The 19371-nt window shown below is 37.0% G+C and overlaps 1 protein-coding gene across 1 annotated transcript in view; it reads right to left on the bottom strand.

The window, feature by feature from the left end:
* LOC124555131 (constitutive coactivator of PPAR-gamma-like protein 1 homolog) overlaps window positions 1-19371 on the bottom strand; it is a 217321-nt gene that overhangs the window by 159001 nt on the left and 38949 nt on the right. Inside the window, exons 5-7 of the mRNA XM_047128943.1 lie at window positions 17459-17605; window positions 13722-13889; window positions 5593-5788 (exon numbers count right to left, since the gene is read on the bottom strand). Of these exons, the coding sequence (XP_046984899.1) occupies window positions 5593-5788; window positions 13722-13889; window positions 17459-17605 (511 nt within the window). The remainder of the gene's footprint in view (window positions 1-5592; window positions 5789-13721; window positions 13890-17458; window positions 17606-19371) is intronic.

Genomic DNA, 19371 nt, shown 5'->3' with positions numbered 1-19371 from the left:
GATCTCCCTCAGGGAATTTGAATGTATTTCTTAAGCACTTAGATTCTTTATTATCCAAACTGTGCTCAAAGTCCAAGAACTTGTTAATTACTGGTGACTTTAATGTTGATTTCCTAAATGAGAGCAATAGTAAAGCTGATTTAGTACATTTAATGGAGTCTTATAATCTGATGGCAATAGTAGATTTCCCAACTAGGGTTACTGTCAACAGTAAAAGTCTGATAGATAATATATTTATAGATAAGGCTAAATGCAATGAGATCACTATACATCCAATCCTTGGCCTTTCTGATCATGGTGGTCAATTGCTTAGGCTCAATTACATCAGTGTGTGCAACAGTTCCGAGCATTCTTGGAAATCTTTTAGGATAATAAATGAACAGGGCCTTAAAAAATTCAATGACAGCCTAAAAGAGAGAGATTGGAGCCCAGTTTATAGGGAAACAGATGTATACAAAAAGTACAATTCATTTTTAAATGAAATCATGTCTTTATTTGAGTCCATCTTTCCCAAAAAAAAGTGGTTAGAAATAGTCATATAGGCAATGCCAAGAAGTCTTGGATCACTACAGGGATAATAACATATTGTAGAACAAAGAGGATGTTATACAGTTCTCTCAGGACTTGTAACGGTCCAAAGAAACGACAACACTACAAACTTTACTGTAGCATTCTCAAGAAGGTTATAAATAAATCTGAAAGTATGTGCATAAAATCAGAAATTGAAAGCTCAGAAAATAAAATTAAAACTATATAGAATGTAATAAAGAGGGAAACTGGCAGGACAACAGGGAACATGTCTCAGGTAGAGATTAAAACAGGGGACAGTATCATAAAGAAACCTGAGTTGGTTGCAGAAATATTTAATAACCAGTTTTTGAGAGCAGCAGAGAAGACAGGCTGTAATGGTTCTATGGAAGAATCATTTTCCCTCCTACAGAAAGCTATTAGCAACAGAATCCCACAGTTATCTTTACCTCCAGTTACTGTAAGCAAAGTCATAAGAGTAATTAGATCATTAAAAAATAAAAATTCTGCTGGTGTGGACAATATTTCTAGTAAAATACTGAAACACTGTTATAAATTTGTTAGTCCCGTTTTATGCAACATATACAATACATCCCTAGAAGAAGGGATTGTCCCTGACAGACCAAAGTTGGCTGCAGCGATTTCTCTCTTTAAAAAAGGTGATAAAAGCATTGTAACAAACTGTCGCTCAATATCCCTATTAACTACCTTCTCGAAAATTATTGAAAAACTCATTCACAGGAGGATTGTAGACCATCCCAACTTCCGCAGTATCTTAAGCAAAAATCAGTTTGGTTTTCGTGCCGGTCTTTGTACTGAACAGGCAATATTCTCTTTCAGCAACCAAGTTTTGGAAGCCATTAACAAAAAAATGTCTCCAGTGGGTATTTTTGTGATCTTACGAAAGCCTTTGACTGTATAAACCACCAAATTCTTTGGAAAAAGGCAGAATACTATGGTTTATGTGGTACTGTTGGCTTGTGGCTACAATCATGTCTACAGAATCGGAAGCAGACTGTAATGCTAAATGGCTCTTCTGGAGACCCTGCCTCGTCTGAATGGGGCACGATAACGTGCGGTGTGCCTCAAGGCTCCGTTTTGGGCCCACTGCTTTTCCTCATCTTTATTAATGATCTTCCTCTTTGTTCTGAGACAAGCGGCAAATTTACCCTGTTTGCTGATGATACAACAATTCTAATTGACGATTTGATTGATCACGATCTTGAACAAACTACAAATACTGTTTTTAATGACATCTTAAATTGGTTCTCCTCAAATGGTCTCTCACTCAATGCAGATAAAACTCATTATATGAGGTTCCATAGATCACAAAGTAATCTCGATGAAATTAACATAAAATGTAGAGATCAACCAATACAGAAAGTTGAAGATACAAAATTCCTGGGTGCTTACATAGACAGCAAATGTAATTGGTCAGTTCACATTCTTCATCTATGTAAAGAACTTAGCTCAGCAACATTTGCATTACGGGTAATTTATTCAGTGGCTGAAGTTGACACCATTAAGGTTGCCTACTTTGGCTACTTCCACTCATTGATGTCATACGCTATCATATTCTGGGGGAACCAACCACTTGCAAAAAAAGTTTTCACAAAAAAAAAAAAAAAAAAAAAAAAAAAAAAAAAAAAAAAAAAAAAAAAAAAAAAAAAAAAAGCAATCAGAATAATGTGTGGGGTCCACCAAAGACACTCTTGCAGGCACTTGTTTCGGAAGATAGGTATCCTAACAACTGCCTCACAGTATATTTTTTCCTTGATGACCTTTGTGTGCAAAAATTATTCTATCTACCAAGACAACAGTAAATTCCATGGCTATAACACCAGAAACAAAAACAATCTAAATTTCGAAATGAAACGTCTCACTCTGGTATAAAAAGGAGTTTACTACTTCAGCATTAAGCTGTTCAATGCTCTACCGCTACATGTTAAATGTGTTCATACAGAACTGCCAAAATTTAAACAGGTTCTCAAAGATTACCTGACAGAGAAATCTTGTTATACTGTGGATGAATATCTGAAAGAAAATGTATACCATCACTAAACTTATTGTGTCTAGAAGTAGTTCAACTGATTTTATTGTGCATTTGAGCATTAGCACACTTTTTGTAACAACAAATTGGCTGCACCTGTATTTACTCTTGTAGGCCTAATATCTGATTTAACTTTGTGCTCTTATCTTTAACCTTTATTTGAAGCTCCTTGTTCTGTTAAATGGTTGTTATGTTATCTAGCTGATATTGTATCTATTACTGTATTTATAGTATGTCTTACTTAAACTATGTACAATTTGGCATTGAATTGCCCTTGCATTTATTGTAAGTTTAAATTGAAACCTGTACAATTTGACACATTCCATATCCTTGTGATTGACTCATTTACTGGATCTACGGAACATGAAATAAATAAATAAATGCCTATTAGGCCTACTACAAGCAAAAAGCTTTATGTTAGGAAATAATTTCACATTTCATTCATACGCATCAGTTTCTCAAGCATGAGATCGAAAACTAGTATTACGAAATTTTTATATAAATTTGGAATAGTCTTATTCTTCCATAATTTGTGTGATGTCCCCGTCTCTTCTCCTTCCTCTTTCTAACAAACAATCTTGTCATCACCAATTCTGTAGCTATTCCTGCCATTGTCAAAATTTATTCGCCGATTAACCTCACTAACCCTGCCAGAATCACAGGTTTAGTTATCCTGCGATTATTTTCCGGTTAGGCGCTATTACGTGTTTGTACAACACGTTATCTGCGTTACTTCCAAAATAGAACTTAAGCGGCTTCTAGCCGGGGCTGTGCAACTGGTCCTTACTAGTATAGCAATCAGGCCAAAAATTTTCTGTCAAAATTTCATATTCTTGGATACACCAAGAAGATAATACGTGATCTTTCACACCTGTTATTCCTGTCAGTCGTTTATTTCCATTCTGGTAGTCTGAATCTATACATTTTGTTAGTAATTATAACAACACTGATCATCCACAAACCCAATCAACCACACAATCAGACAGCAATGGGCATTCATCCGTTCGGCTTTACTTCATTCAGCTCGTATAGAGCCATCCCCTTTTGTCTGCTGAAAGTTCATTTCTAGATGCGACGAGGATTCTCCTGACAGACATCACACATTAAAAAATCAACTTATGATTCATTCAGAAATCAACTTAAAATGTGTTCAAAAACCAACAGGGAAGCGTTTCAAAATCATGTGAATAATCGATAGATAAACATGCGCTGGATGCTGTGCGATTTGTGAAACAAGTTCTCTTCCTCAAGAATATGAATTTGGCGCCCCCTTTTTTGCTGGTAGCATATAGATGCTTACTGCGACTGCTTGCACAGCCAACAGCCACATTCCTGTAGCCAGAAGCGGGAGAATCTACAACTCAAACGCGACTCAACTGCGCATGTGCACGAGCCCGCTCGTAACTCTAAAACGAATCCAATGTAAACAGTTGTGACTTCACACTCATCGGAGGCAGTTTGTTGTTATGAAGCATTTCATAGTCTTCTTAAAGCCTTTGACACATTTTGCTGTCGGCAGACACTTGCACGAGCACTGTGTGTCGTCATCGTATTTGGCGCACTTCCTTTGCAATTTAAGTTAGTTTCGTATTTTTTCTCTCATTTATGTTTTATTGTTGAAGTATTATTCTGCAGTAGCGGGATACAGTAATATCCTTTGTTAGAGTATCGGTTCTTACCAGTCAAAATTAAAAAAATTTAACTGAAAACTAAAACAATGAAAAATTCCCGGAATTCTAAAAAATTCCTGGGTTTTTCCCGGTTTTCTTCCAGATGACAAAATTCCCGGGTTATTCCCGGATCTCCCAGTTGTCCCGAGGCGTATACACCCTGTATATATCATTCAATTACGCTACCGACTGCGCTACAAGATCAATGTGCATATGTGTCTCAACTGCAGTATATACAACACTGGGGAAACTTCAAAGCCGATTATCTCCGTAAATTTATGAAAAACATTAAGAATAGTATTTCTTGACACTTTTTAACTGTGTTCCACACACGTGTTTCACTATGGAACAGAAAGCAGCCTCAACGATTTTTATACTACAAATTAACAGCACAACAACCAGAGCACAGTGCTGCAGAGGCTGTGACTGTACACGATTTTTGAAATAAAAACTATGTAGCTAAAGCATGATTACAAAAAACGTTGATGGCTGTTAATACATTTGAATATCTTAAAGTTTCATTTAACGTAACATAGTGATAATATATCTAATACGTAAGTAGGACCTACTTCCAAGAGTGTAACACCACCAGTGTACATATGCAATGGCTTCTGACCAATCATTGTGTTTGTTTACATCAGGTTTATTCTTACAATGAACGGATTATAGTATTCTTTTTCATTGTGCCCACCTGCAACTCAGCACCTCCTCTACGTGCTGAGTAGCAATCTATTCTTTCCATACTGTTGTTATTCCATCCTGGACTTTCCATTGTTTTATTTATTAGTAGTAACAGCACTGAGGGCACATATTGTTCACCTAACCTCTCAATCATCATTGGTGGAAAAAAAAGACACCAACCAAGATCTGCAACGAAGAACCTCTAGCACTGGCTGCAGCTCCCAAAGCAAATGCACAAGTTACCTTCATGTTTAGGACACAGTTAAGCTTCGGGAGATAAAAATCAGCATTCTTAGATGAAACTACAACAATAAGCACTATTAGGGGACAAGGTTCTAGAGCTGTTATCAATTATGACTATTCCAACTACTTTACAATCATCTCTTATTTGGTTTTTACTAACGATATGCTCTTCACGCCAATTTCGCACAAAATTGATGGATACACAGCATAAAATAAATAGATGCAGAAGTGGTACTGCATATTGGTGGTGATGTCACAAATTTAAAAAAGTTCAAGATGTGCCATAAACTGTTACATGGGAAGATCTCATTAAAGGTTGTGCACTGCCAGAAAGAATATGTATGAGTACTGAAATGGGAATTTAAGACTTACACGAAACAACATAAAGTGCTAATTTTTATCATGATTAAGTATACATACGGGCTGCCTGTGTTCTGTATCTTAAGAACCCATCTTTTGTTCCATTTAAATAGTACTGCACACTTTGTTTGAATCTAGAAACTCTAGGATCTGTAGTTGAACCAAAAATCTGAGCTGCAATTGTATCCAAGTTCTCAACTGATGGCAGTCCCTTTACATAGGTTGCAACTGTCTTCACTAAAGGATCAACAGGAATCTGGAATGAAAGTTACAGTTACTATTAATCAAGATGATCAAATATTTCACTCAGTCCAGTAAGTTTTAAAGAGAAGTATTGCTTAACACAGCAGATTTCAGAAGCAATTTCAACACCTTTCAAAAATCACATCTAAATAACTAGTACTACTCCTTTGAGTTTGAACTTCTTTCTTCAATCTCATCGCACATGTTCTCTCAACCACTATATTAAAGATGCTGGCACTCTGTTACGTATCAACGTCACGTGTAACATCACTTTACATTACCTCTGTAACATTCATTCAGAATTTTCATTACAGCAATGTTGTAATTTTAATATCTCCAGCTGCTGCCATTCCAGAACTCACAGCACACTATTCAAAGAAATGCATTTTTTACATATTATTAACAGATGACCTTATCTTTGTTGATTATCAGAAGAAATAACTATTACAGATGTTCCGCTAGCCTTCTAATGTTAATTATTGAATACTGCTTATAAACTGCAACAAAATCACACCAAAACACATGACCACATAATGAAAAAGTTCAAAGGGAAAATGCTATTACTCCCAAGACTCTGCTGATCATAGGCAACCACAATAAGTTTTCCACAAAAAATTCTGATGTATAGGTACATCTGGGAACAATGTATTTCCCACAAATGATTAATAAGAATTATTCAAAGTCTACAAGTATTTGTGTTTCACTGAATGTAGTTCAGCTACCATTCTTTATCAACTCTAATAATACATATCATATTGAGATTAACAATCTGTTATTTATAATGACCGAACAATTAGATATTTATAATGAACTATTTATATAGACCAGGTATTTTATATTCTGGGCATCCACAGCTGTTGAAAAGCACGATGTTAAGAAGAATTCCACTGACAGCTGGTAAAATAATTTTTTCTTGATACACAGGTTGTGAAACTGGCTGTACATCAATAAAACAATAATTTTACCAGGTGCCAACAGAATTCTTCTAAACACCATTTTTCCAGTGTCTTATTATGGGGATTAGCATATTTGTTCTTTAGTTTCACTTGCAATGTGGTGAACACTTTTATAAGGAATTTTGGATAAGTTCTGCTACCATAATTCACTTTATTAACAGTTCTAGGAATTAATCATACAGACACGCAAACTTACAGATTCCACATTCTTGGATTTCAAAGACATTAGACACAATATCACACTATGTAAACTTTCACACCCAGTGTTGACTCAACTTAAAATTTCTGGGCTGAAAGGTTGTAGTTGATATATAAAATTATTCCCAGACATTTTGTTTCAGACTGCAGAAGACATCTTCCGAGAGAAACTGGCAGCTACTGTTGGCTTACCTCTGAAGCTATCTGCTGCACTCGAAGACGAAACAGCAGGGAATAGTTTTATATATTTATGGCCTCTCCGCCTTAAAGTTGTAACTCCACCATATCATACTGTCAGATGACAACAAAACATAAATATCTCCGTACGTGTGTTACTGATTCAAATAATTTTTCACAAACAGTACAGATTACAGTGAAGCTCCTTTGACTAATGTCTTGCGGCTTAAATATTTTTTCCTGGAATGGTGTTATCCCTAAATAGTTATTTACCTTACTTACACTATAAGGGTGCACACAATGTAATTTCAAACTTTTTAAACATTACAAATATTCATTAGACACAAGCTATAGTGTGCTGGAAATTAAAGTGCAGCTTATCGTTAATTCAAAACGTCTTTTTACTTTTATCCTGAATGTAAAAATCACCATTTTGTCTTGTGATTTACACAGCGTATTCAAAACGAAGTCAACACAGTTTTTATTTGAGTGTTATATTATTTGACAAATGATACAGGGTAAACATGATAAAGGAAGGTAAAGAAAACTTCTTAAATAACATCTTTTGGTCTACAAAAAAACAAAACAACAACATTAGTTTGTTTCTTCCTTTCAATAAAATGAAGTGACACGTGTTGTCACTCCAGCCGATTGATGCTGCAAGAACTGTCTGAACTAATGAAAAATAGCTCCTTATGGCATCTCGTCCCTTCAACACTACAGAAAACCATGTGAAGCTTCCTTTTCACATTTATCATCATCCTCACTGACAGCACCTGTAGATATTTACTTTATACTAATTTATTCACAAGAGTGTGTCACATTTCACTTACACTCAACTAGTGTGTGAAAGGTAAGTTATGAAATGTCTCACTTCCAAAAACATCTGTAATTACTTTCCATTCTTCTTTACAGAAATCTGTCAAAAATGCAAGTACTCCTGTAACAAAGCCAGAAGTTGCAAAACAACTCACTGCTGTTTGTCGAGTCATAGCACAGTGTTTAGCCTATAAAATGTGTTTCATTACCACCTTGGTCTCGCGGGAACGAAATTCAGCCCTGCGCAACAGTAACTTTGTATTTTCCTTTCACACATTTCATTATGCCCAGGCCTAGAGGTGCAAGTGACTTATGCAGTTCTGATAGCAGTATACACGACATTAACATTTTTTTTATAAAAGAAGTTGCCTTAGATGCATCCATAAGAATGATCTTTCTGTCTCTGCTCCAGTCTTGACCTCTAAACTATTAAGTAATCTACCAAAAAGTTCTGCAGGTACTGCTACTAAAGCTTGAGTGTAAGGTTGTGTTCTTACAGCAGCCCAGTTTACACTTTGCAATTACCAACGATGGCATCTCTTTATTTCCATCAATATTATACACAACAGTACAGTCAATTTTTCTTTGCTCAATTTGCCTCTGTCACATATTTCCCTTTTTAATGAAAGAAAATTAGATTGTAAAATATCCCAATGTCACTGAAATGAAAATTTTTATTGCATCATCAGCCATCTTGAAGTATTGTTCTTCAAATTTTTAACAGCCTCACTTTCTCCAATTAAATTTATGACTTTTTTAAATGAATCTAGCCAGATGTTTGATGCACTTAATCTTCAATCTTGACCTGCAGTGACTACTTGTGCTTTCTCTTGCAACATATATCTGCTTCATTGAATGCACCCATTTGTCATTTCATGGAACCATTTTAAGAGGACCAAACTCTCTGAATTATGCTGCATGCACGTTCAGTGGCAAAAACCCGTCAGTATTTGTAAAGGCCTCTTAATACATCACACAAAGAAGACAGTACTAAATTGTACTTTTTTTTAATTTTTAATTTTTTTTTTAAACACAGTGAGTTTAACATCATAATTTTCTACTTTTGATAGTGTTATTTTCTTCATTTACTGATACAAAAATATCTTGGGCTACATATTGTTTTCAGACTGGTAGCTTGGGTACAACCAGCAGCCTTCTACCAGTAACTTCTGAAAACTGGGAGTAGCACTGCCAGCTGTCATGGCTTTTATTTTGGCGTATGAAGTGTAGTGTGTTTGAGAACAATATTGGTCAAAATAGGGTTGTCAGTCAGTCAACTCTGTTGATACACTGACTAAACCCATAAGTATTTGACTGTGTCTGCTTTAGGCCAACCAGCTTCGCTCTATTAGGTTGTCTGACCTGCTGCTTTGTACAAAGCTCCAGTTGACATATCAGTCCAGTGCCAATTCTAATAATTTTGTATTTCTCTTCATTTTAAGAATTCAAAACATCTAAACCCGATATCTGGCCAACGTATCAGTAAATTAGGTTCTGCCCCCCCCCCCCCCCTCCACACACACACACACACACACACACACACACACACACACACACACTCCTTTTTCTTGCAATTCACAGTTTAAAAAGTAAGCCTCAGCTTTTTCATTGTTACAATTGTGATTTTTCCTACCTTTATTACTAGTTCATATAGTCTGAAGTACATTCATTTGTTCTGGTTGTGTAGCCTGTCACCTGCATTATCATAGTCATATTGGGAAAATGATGAAACTGACAAAAACCTTAAGATGTGCGTGTTGTGTAAAACATTTATTCATTGATCCTTGAAGTTATTTTGAAGTAATTCCCTTCACATACATATTTATCACTTAACAAGTACACTGCATGTGGCTACATCTATTGGTTAGTTGTTTTCTTCCAGTGTCTGAAGTGTAATTTTACTCTCTCTCTCTACCCTCCCCCTTTCTGTTGTTAGTTATCTAGCTGTATAGCTGTATACACAGACACCTGGGTTTCGTGTGTGTCTAAAAACTAACAGGACACATTCTACACATGCTGACCACAATGTCATGGTCCACCATCATTACCCAGCAAACATAGATACAGACACAATTCTCAAACACAGCAAAAAAAATTCCTCACCACTGAATGAAATCTCTGGGCATGTAGGGCAGTCAAAAATAAGCAACACAGTACTAGACTTACTTTACAAACACATACACGAGGGAGGGGAGGGAGGGATCATTGCATTTCTGTGCAACAGCACAGTTTATGCAGTTCAGCCATTCCCTATTGCATCTCATCAGTTGCACCGCTCACAGCTGCCAATGCCCATAAACAGTAGCTGTCGTAGTAGCCAGTCCCTGCTTACAGAATGGCAGCAACAGTTAAAATCAGGGTGCCTGCTGGGTTACTTTTTGCTAATTGACAGCTTTATTAGCTGGAAAAAAAAAAAAAAAAAAGGTCTTTTAGAACTGATTAGGTTGGTTAGTTCACCTTAACTGTGTTAGGACTAGTTAGGAGAAAAATTTCAACAAGTTCCATGCCTCAAGCTACAACATAAGCCGAGTATTCCTTGTGTACACAGTGTGGTGTCACCGCCAGACACCACACTTGCTAGGTGGTAGCCTTTAAATCGGCCGCGGTCCATTAGTATACGGCGGACCCGCGTGTCGCCACTGTCAGTGATAGCAGACCGAGCGCCACCACACGGCAGGTCTAGAGAGACGTCCTGGCACTCGCCCCAGTTGTACAGCCGACGTTCATAGCAGTGGTTCACTGACAAATTACGCTCTCATTTGCCGAGACGATAGTTAGCATAGCCTTCAGCTACGTCATTTGCTACGACCTAGCAAGGCTCCATTACCAGTTAGATTGAGCTTATTATAAAACCTGTACCGTCAAGAGCGATGTACACCAATTATGGATTAAAGTTAAGTATTACATCATCTACGTACTTTATTTGAAATTCTCAAGACATTGTCCTGTTCCAGATCTCACGCCAGTCTGCGTGTAATTAAACGAGTGGATTTCGGTCTCCTCTAGCAACACGGTGTTGGCACTTCTGCCAACACTTCACACAGTGTTCAATAATAGATTTTTACTGTGTTTCATGGTGTCCCCATATTATGTCCTAGATCTGCACTGTGCAGTCTAATGTGTGTGTGTGTGTGTGTGTGTGTGTGTGTGTGTGTGTGTGTGTGTGTGTGCGCGCGCGCGCTCGCCCGCGCGCACGTGTACTACCACCTTATATTGATCTGTTGTATGAGGGTTCACTTTCTGCTATCGTGTATGTTGGGATAAATGAAAGCTCACTCACAACACCCCAAAAGTGCCAAAAACAGTTCACATTTAGTCCTTAAAGGCACTGTAGGTGCTAAACAAGAAACAGCCCCATCTTTCAAAAGAGTTGGGTGCATATACTGATTTTTGAATCACAGCATACTGCTGTGCTAAGATTTGAGATCTTGTTCAGAGAGTACCTCCATGGTAACTATACAGACACACACATTAGACTGAGGGGTATGACTCCATCTACGTACTTAAAGATTTGTTGACACCCTTCAGGCTCTCCAAATGATTCTCACAAGTAAGAAATGTAATAAACCAGTTTAGCAATACGTCTTAAAAAGATAATTCTATAGTATTGTTACCCATTTAGTAGTTCAGTGCAAAATACTAGAAACAATCAATATAGCATCTAGGACCAGTAATGTGAGAGTACAGGCAGTGCAGCAACATATGACCTCATAGGAATGGTGCTGCCAGGAATAACTAGCATCAAAAGTCATTCAACAAACCCCTGAAGCTTTCAAAACCTGTGAAAGACAGGGTGTTGAGTGTAAATTTCCTGACAAATAAATAAAAACCGTACAGAAGTGACTTTCTGCTAGCACAAGAGGTTGACAGACAACAACTTGACTGGCACCTCTCTTCTTCTTTAAGCATTGATTAACATTATTCTTAGCTAAACATACAGTTTCAAGAAATGAAGTAAGTTACAGGTGCATACTAAGCAACACAACTTTTATCCGTATCTACCACATGTGACAAAATTCTTGCAAAATGAAGCACTGAAATTTACAATGACATTTCCTGATGACACTTCTCCTCCAAACAGCTAACTTTGGTTAGAATGTCATTTAAAATACAAATATTTAAATTGTCTGATACACAAGACTTCATAGGACTGTTTTCAGTAAAATGTAGATGTATAGCTGCCATGAGGTATTTAACTGTAAGTGTGACTACTGCAAAACTTGATCATACTTTTTTTTCCCAAGCTAAAAATAATAATAAAACTACCTAATAAATTCTAAAGTGTGTCAGTACTGGTTATCATGTTTGCCAATATTATCAATATACAACAAAAAGCATGGAATATTGATTTTTCAACAATAACAAGGGAAAAGTCATTTAAGAAAGACAAAAATTTAGCTCACTAAGCATATTTATCAACACTTCATGTATTAATATAGATATTCATACTTTGGTAACTTTGAATTTTTGTTTTTCTCTCCTTAATCTTAAAAATTTGTTTAAGATATTATTTTATTTTTGTGGCATTATGTATTGCTATAAATTAACTAACTTCCAATCATTTTATTCCAAACACAAGAAGACTGTCTTAGTATTTCATTACAATTTACCTCTGGTAATATGCAGTACTTGTTACGTAGAACGATGTAGGATCAGACAGCCGTTTCAAGTATGGTTACATCAAGAAAGTAACCTTAAGATTATATTTCATTTTACTAAAATATTAAAAATAAAATAATGTTTTTTGAAACATGTTTCTTATTTTATGTTTTCCCAAGTGGAAAGATAGCCACCTTATATGATTGTGTGGTGTAGACATGTGTGAGGGGTAGCTATGAGAGATGAGATGTGGGAAACGTTTTTAATGAGATTTGACAGGGGGAAAGGCAACTTAGTTCAGGTGCTTTCCTGGGGCTTGTCCCATGTATGGTGTGTGTGTGTGTGTGTGTGTGTGTGTGTGTGTGTGTGTGTGTGTGTGTCTGTCTCAATATGGATTTCAATATTAATATAAACAGACACACTTTCTTCTTTTCATTGCTGTGCCACCCATGAGGGATGTATCATGTAAGATGCCTAGCCCAGAATATTTGCTTGATAATGTGGTAGCAGCAATGAAATTTGATGGGGGTGTTAACATGGTCTGTTCTTTCTAGTTTTGAGTTGCACTATCAGTTTTAACAGCAAAGTGAACACACTTATTTGAAAACATTTTCCACAGTTCCACGCATCTCACACTAAGAAATATGTCTGAAATTGCCTTTCTTCTGCATCAGCATGCTAATACTTCTGTCTGGTAGTGAACATGCTGTTGACCTGTGATTCAAAAAAAGTAGGTAGATTTGCTGAACTGACCTGCTCAAAAACCCAAACTTAACCCTATTAAACATCTTTGGGATGAATCACAGCATAACTGTCATGCCAGATCTGTTGCTTGAAAATCCTAGCAACAACTGTTCCCTATACTTCACAAAGAAAAGAAAGACATTCCTCTATTGCCATACCCAAATTATTTGTAAAAGTCTTCTCCAGAGCTTAAACACTGCAGTAATAATACAAGACAATCCTACACAGAATTAGCCATTTGGCTGGCAATTTTGAATACTAGATGACAGGCTTTCTACCACACAGTGTACATAACTTTATAACCATTTGATCCTAATGAAAAACAATAAATGAATATGTTGGTAACTACACTTATCAGGAGTAGCATTACTGCAAAAACAGCAAGAACATCTATATCTATGCATTATACACACAAAATTTTAATCTTTTTATCATACTGCAATCATATCTTACCTTTCCCAAGCTTTGCACCAACCCTAGTCTATGGTAGAATTCTAATAGATCTTGTTCAGGCAACAAATAATTTCCCAGAAGAGCAGCCACAACACATAAACGATCAGAACTAAGACCCAAGCCTTTCGTGACTTCACTCAAAATGTATTCCTTGGTCTCCAGTGATCCCTATGAAATGAAATACACAGATCACAGATACAATGAAAATAACCATTCTTGTTGTCACTCTCCTCAGTAGATGGAGGTATTTTTTGACAAATATTGCGTGTGACACTGAATAGATATCATAAATACGTAAAAAGTTAACAAATTATTCTTACTCCAGAGTTCAACAACTATCTAGGATACACAGTATAGACATGCATGATCTATCCTCTGGGTCAATGCAGCACATAAAATTATTGCACATGACAAAAACTAATTTCAAAATTAGTACACTGCTATATTTTATTATTTCCTGTGTTGCTTCCACAGATTAAAATTACAATCTAGATTTAACACTCATAACCTCTGGCTTTAACTTACCAGTTATTCTTCAGAGATCCAGACATAACAATTTGCAGCAACAAGCAAAAAAATGAAGCCATGAACTGAGCCACAAACCAGACAATACTGAAGCAATAATAACTAGTAGTTCACTTTTTCACAATGGTATAGTGGTCAATTGACAGTTTATCTGGCATGAAAAATGCCTCTATAGTCAACTAACAGTAGTTTCATTTACAACATTTGGGGCAAGTAATACATTGCCTCAGGAAGTATATGGAAAAGTAGTAAGGTCTCAAGAAGCTGACAATAATGCAAATAGTCTACTGAAAAAATGGGGTCATCCTGTATGAAAGATCCTCTCGTTATCCTGCCTGGAGCCATCACCAGCTTGTCTCCATCCTGCAATACAGTTGTCAAGGCACTGTTCCCCTGTAAGATGATGGATTTGCAGCCTCCCACTGGCATGATGAAGTTATCACGATTCATGAGACCACGCAATGCTCTGCCACTGCACCAACGTCCACTACTGATGGTCATGTGCCCACTTTAGTCGTAGTTGCCGATGTTGTTGTGTTAACATTGGCACATATACAGGTCATTGGCCGCAGAGGCACATTGGTAGGAGTGTTCAATGCACCATGTGTTCATACACATTTGTACTTTGCTCAACATTAAAGTTGGATGTTAGTTACACTACAGTTCGTCACCAATCCTGTTTCAGCCAGCCTGCCCAGCCTAGGACATCCGACATCTAGAATGAGGGGTTGCTGTCCAACACCACAACATCTGGACATGGTTTCACCTTGGTTCTACCATTTGTTGAAGACACTCACAACAACACTTCTCGAACACTTGAAAAGTCATACAGTTTCTGAAATGCTCGTGCCAAGCGTCTGGGCCATCACAATCTATCCTCAGTCAAACTCTGATAGACCATGTGCCTTACCCATTCTACACACGAACAGCACACCCACTGATACTACAAGCATGACTAGCAGTCATTCCTCCCAAGCGGCCTCTATTATCAACAGGATGGGTCTTTATCAATAGTAGGTCAGTAGTCATAACGTTCTGGCTGTTCATTGTATGACAGATGCATGAACAGAACTGTAACTCACCAAGTTTGCATTTTGCACTCTACAAGTGTTCTATGACTACCCCTGTGGTCACATGACACATTCTAGTGGTAGGCAAGTTAATTCCAAATGTTTTGTAGCAAAATCCTGTGAAAGGTCAACAAAGCAGCACAGGTGCATTCTCTGAACTGTTCCAGTGTTCTTGGCAGTACAGAAACATGGTTCTTAATGTATTCCAAAGGAAAAAAAATGTTACAAGGCATTAGGTCAGGAGCCTAGGAGGATAAATGAATGGAGCCACATCATCTTCGCCACTATGCCCAATACAGAAATGCGAAAGTTCATCATTCAGGTAGTAACAAACACCGGTGCTATGATCAGAGGTTACCAACTCTTGTTCAAATACAGCTACTTCTTTGACAGTCACAGAAAACAATAGCCTTCAGAGTGAATCTCACTCAAGCACCACAATTTAATGAGTAATTTCAGTGCCCCACAATCTCACATTGTGGTGATTAACCTTTCCAGGTAATGGAGGGTTACTTTGCCACTGAGTATAGCTTAGAGGAAAAACATTCGTCTTCAAGTTGTTTTCTGCATAGCTATGCAGAATGGAATGTGTCAGCCATAACCTCCAGGTTTTCATTTTTGCAGAAGCTGCAGATGATATGGTTTGACATGTAATTGACATTTCAAAATCTTCCACACAATTTGCTGTGGTATTCCAAGTTTGTGGCTTCTGCAGACCATTCATTTTTTTGGGCTAAATGTGAAACTTCCCTCACCACCTCCACAGTTGCATTCGGTGCACTTTTCTTACCAGTAATTCTCTGTGTCCATAAATTGCGTATACCAACACGCAATGATCTGTTTACATGGCAGTTTTTTTGCATTATTCCTTCTGAATGCATGCTGCACTGTTGTAACAATTAACATCTTGCATATTCCAACACACAAAACCTTCTCTTGCTTTGTTGCCATGCTGTCAAGGCACTACACTCTTAACACCAACTGATGGGCATAATGCAAACTCAATGAGTTTAAGGTTCTATTTATGCATCTATCGAATTTCAGTATGTAACACTTCAGAAAATATAGAACTTTTGAAATGAATGGAGAGAGAGAGTGGAGGGGGGGGGGGTCTTGTGTTGTCAAAGTATTTAATTAGATTTTTTTAAATGTCATTTTGTTTACCTTTAGCCTCCAAACTCTTAGAGAAGAATGGTTGGATGTCATACAGGATTTCGAATTGAGGTGGAATTTTCCACACTGTTTAGGGGCTTTAGACAACAAACATGGATCTGCAGTGCCCATACACAAATTGGAGCAGATATTTGAGCCATAAGCATAATACAGTGTTCTTTTACTTGACCTTGTTGATACAAACTATTTATGAATCAACATTACCTTTTTTTTTTGTTTTCAGGTTGTACTTACTTGTGAGGAACTGCCAACAGTCATTTTGTATTACTCTGTAAACTGTGGAATTACTCAACCAAAAACAAGGACATGCATAATACTCTTCACATTCCATGTTTCTATTTTACTGTTAGACCACTCGGCTCTAGTGTTAATGGACAGACAAATTTGAATGGGTATGAAAAGCTGAATCTTAAACAGTGAGAGGTAACCAGCTAACAGAATCATAGAGAGGCGCATGTCTACTTCACTGGGATGGCTGAGACCTATCCTTCCAAATTCTTCAAAATAAATCTGCGTCTAACCTCAGTAGCTGAAGCTTCATCTCTAAATGTAAGACAATTCATATAACTGTAAGACTAACCCTATATACTCTGCTAAATAACACAAAAATGTTGACCTCAGTAGCTATAGTTTAATCTGCAAATATAAGACAACCCTGTATTTTTCAACTGCTGAATTTCAGGAAAAAACTTCATCATATAATTGAGTAAATACAATGCATAGTTGTCTTAACATCTCTGTGAACTGAGGTAAGGTTTTTCAATTCAGGAGTACTGTTAATCAAATAAAGAACATAAATGTTAAAGAAAACTCAGAACATGGAAAATTTATGATGAATTCCAAGAAAAACAAGAGTCTCATTTTAATCAATACAAGGAAATTATTGTCTTTCATTTATAACAAGCAGGAAGAAATAACCCAAAATGAAATACTTCTTTTGAAGTGAACATGAAAATTCCTGAATCATACCTTATATGTAAGTTTTATATGTTCTGAAGAGAAGTATCGCGGCGGATCAAACACTGCATATTCCCCATCGTCAGCCATCAACCCGTAAAAACAATTTTCTCGGCAATAGGCAATCACTTCTTGATGATGATCATCCATAGTACATAACTGTAAAAACAATTTTTCAATGTAGTTACAATACAAATTTAAAAATGCTGGGAAACACATTTACATAAAAACAAAGAGTAATACAAAAGTGTCTTCATCCACCTTCTGTTTGCTGTAAGTCTGTGATGTAAATTCTTCAAGTTAAACTTTGCCAAAAAGAAAGCTTCTTTGTAACACAACAACAACATTGTGCCGTTCAACATAAAGTGAAATGGGTATTCACCAAATCTGGGCAGACAAATACAGGTACGGCAGTAACCAAGTTTTCTACAAACTCTTTTAAATCACTTAAATTAAAAATTCCATGTTCTAAACCAGCTAAAAAACAATATTTGGTTTTGCACTGCGAGCATGTAAGAACCTAAAAAACAATGACAAGGTGGGGGTGCACTGAAAGTGGGCCCATATTCCCACTGGTACTCAAATCTGACATCTTTAATTATGTTCTATAATTGTTTATTACACTATGGGGAAGGCACTATCAAAAGTCTTGATAACTAGGAAGTGAGATAAAGTGGTGTGGTGGTGGTTGGGGGGTAGGGGGTGGGGGGGGGGGGGGGGGTGGAGGTTGTTTGGGTGTCTTGTCACGACTCTGTGACACATTTCAGCCTTTTTATCTGCTACAACTACACAATCAGACTGGCTAAGAACTTCACAGTTATAGAGAACAATTAGTATGTATTTTTATTGAGTAATGCTACTGATGCGCTAGTTTAATTCTGGTTTAAGCTATAGTGTACTGTATGTTAGCATAGTTTGCTGCTAATGTGGAACATTACTGTACACATGGAAAATTCTATAAACGTATTGGTATGGTCCATGGTGGCTTAACCATTGCTGGTTTCTTTTAAAGTGAGAAAACCAACATCCCCATTGGCATAGGGGCCACAACTGACAGCTGTGCAGCAGCAGCCACTGTCGAGTTTCTTTACCACACATTCCCAAACCTGATAAAGGTTTCTTTAAGCAGGATCCCAAGCTAATGATATATTTCTGTAAGTGTCAGAGTCCAGAGACAGAAGAGCTCTTTCAGGATCATAAGCTTATGCTTACTTCAGACCCATTGAGTGTTTTACAGGTTCCATTAATTTGCTACAGAACATAATGAGGAAAACTATACTGCCAGCCAAATGATGTCACTGATAGGTTGGCTTGGGAAGAAATTTTGATAAGACAGAACCTCAAAAATTACACTTCTCGAACATGATTACCTGAAATTAAGAGAGCAAAAAAAAAAAAAAAAAAAAAAAAAAAAAAAAAAAAAAAAAAAAAAAAAAAAAAAAAAAAAACTATTCTTTATACTGGATTTCTCATTACATTTCGTTTTTTATAAAAAGAATTTTGTACAGCTGAATGCTGTAGAGATGTCTAAAAAATGAAAGAGACTACTTACTGGGGTTCTCTGACTCAAGCTTATTTCCTAATCTTCAGGACTCTTGACATTATCTACCACAGAGAGTACTAAACAATTGCAGAGCATAATGAAAGATGTCACATTTAATTTGAGAAGCAGCAGAATATGGGCCCATTTAAAAGACCCTCCACACCTCCCGCTTCTTGTTCTTTTTCAGGGGCTTACATACTTGCATTAGTGAACAGCCCTACAACAGCAGTCACACCAGTTCCTGTCAGATCACCGAAGTTAAGCACTGTCGTGCTGGGCTAGACTTGGATGGGTGGCCATCAGGGTCTGCCAAGCACTGTTGGAAAGTGGGGTGCACTCAGTCCTTGGGAGGCCAACTGAGGAGCTACTTGATTGAGAAGTA

Source organism: Schistocerca americana, chromosome X (genome assembly GCF_021461395.2).
Source record: "Schistocerca americana isolate TAMUIC-IGC-003095 chromosome X, iqSchAmer2.1, whole genome shotgun sequence".
NCBI lineage: Eukaryota > Metazoa > Arthropoda > Insecta > Orthoptera > Acrididae > Schistocerca > Schistocerca americana.
This window is presented reverse-complemented; position numbering and strand designations above follow the sequence as displayed.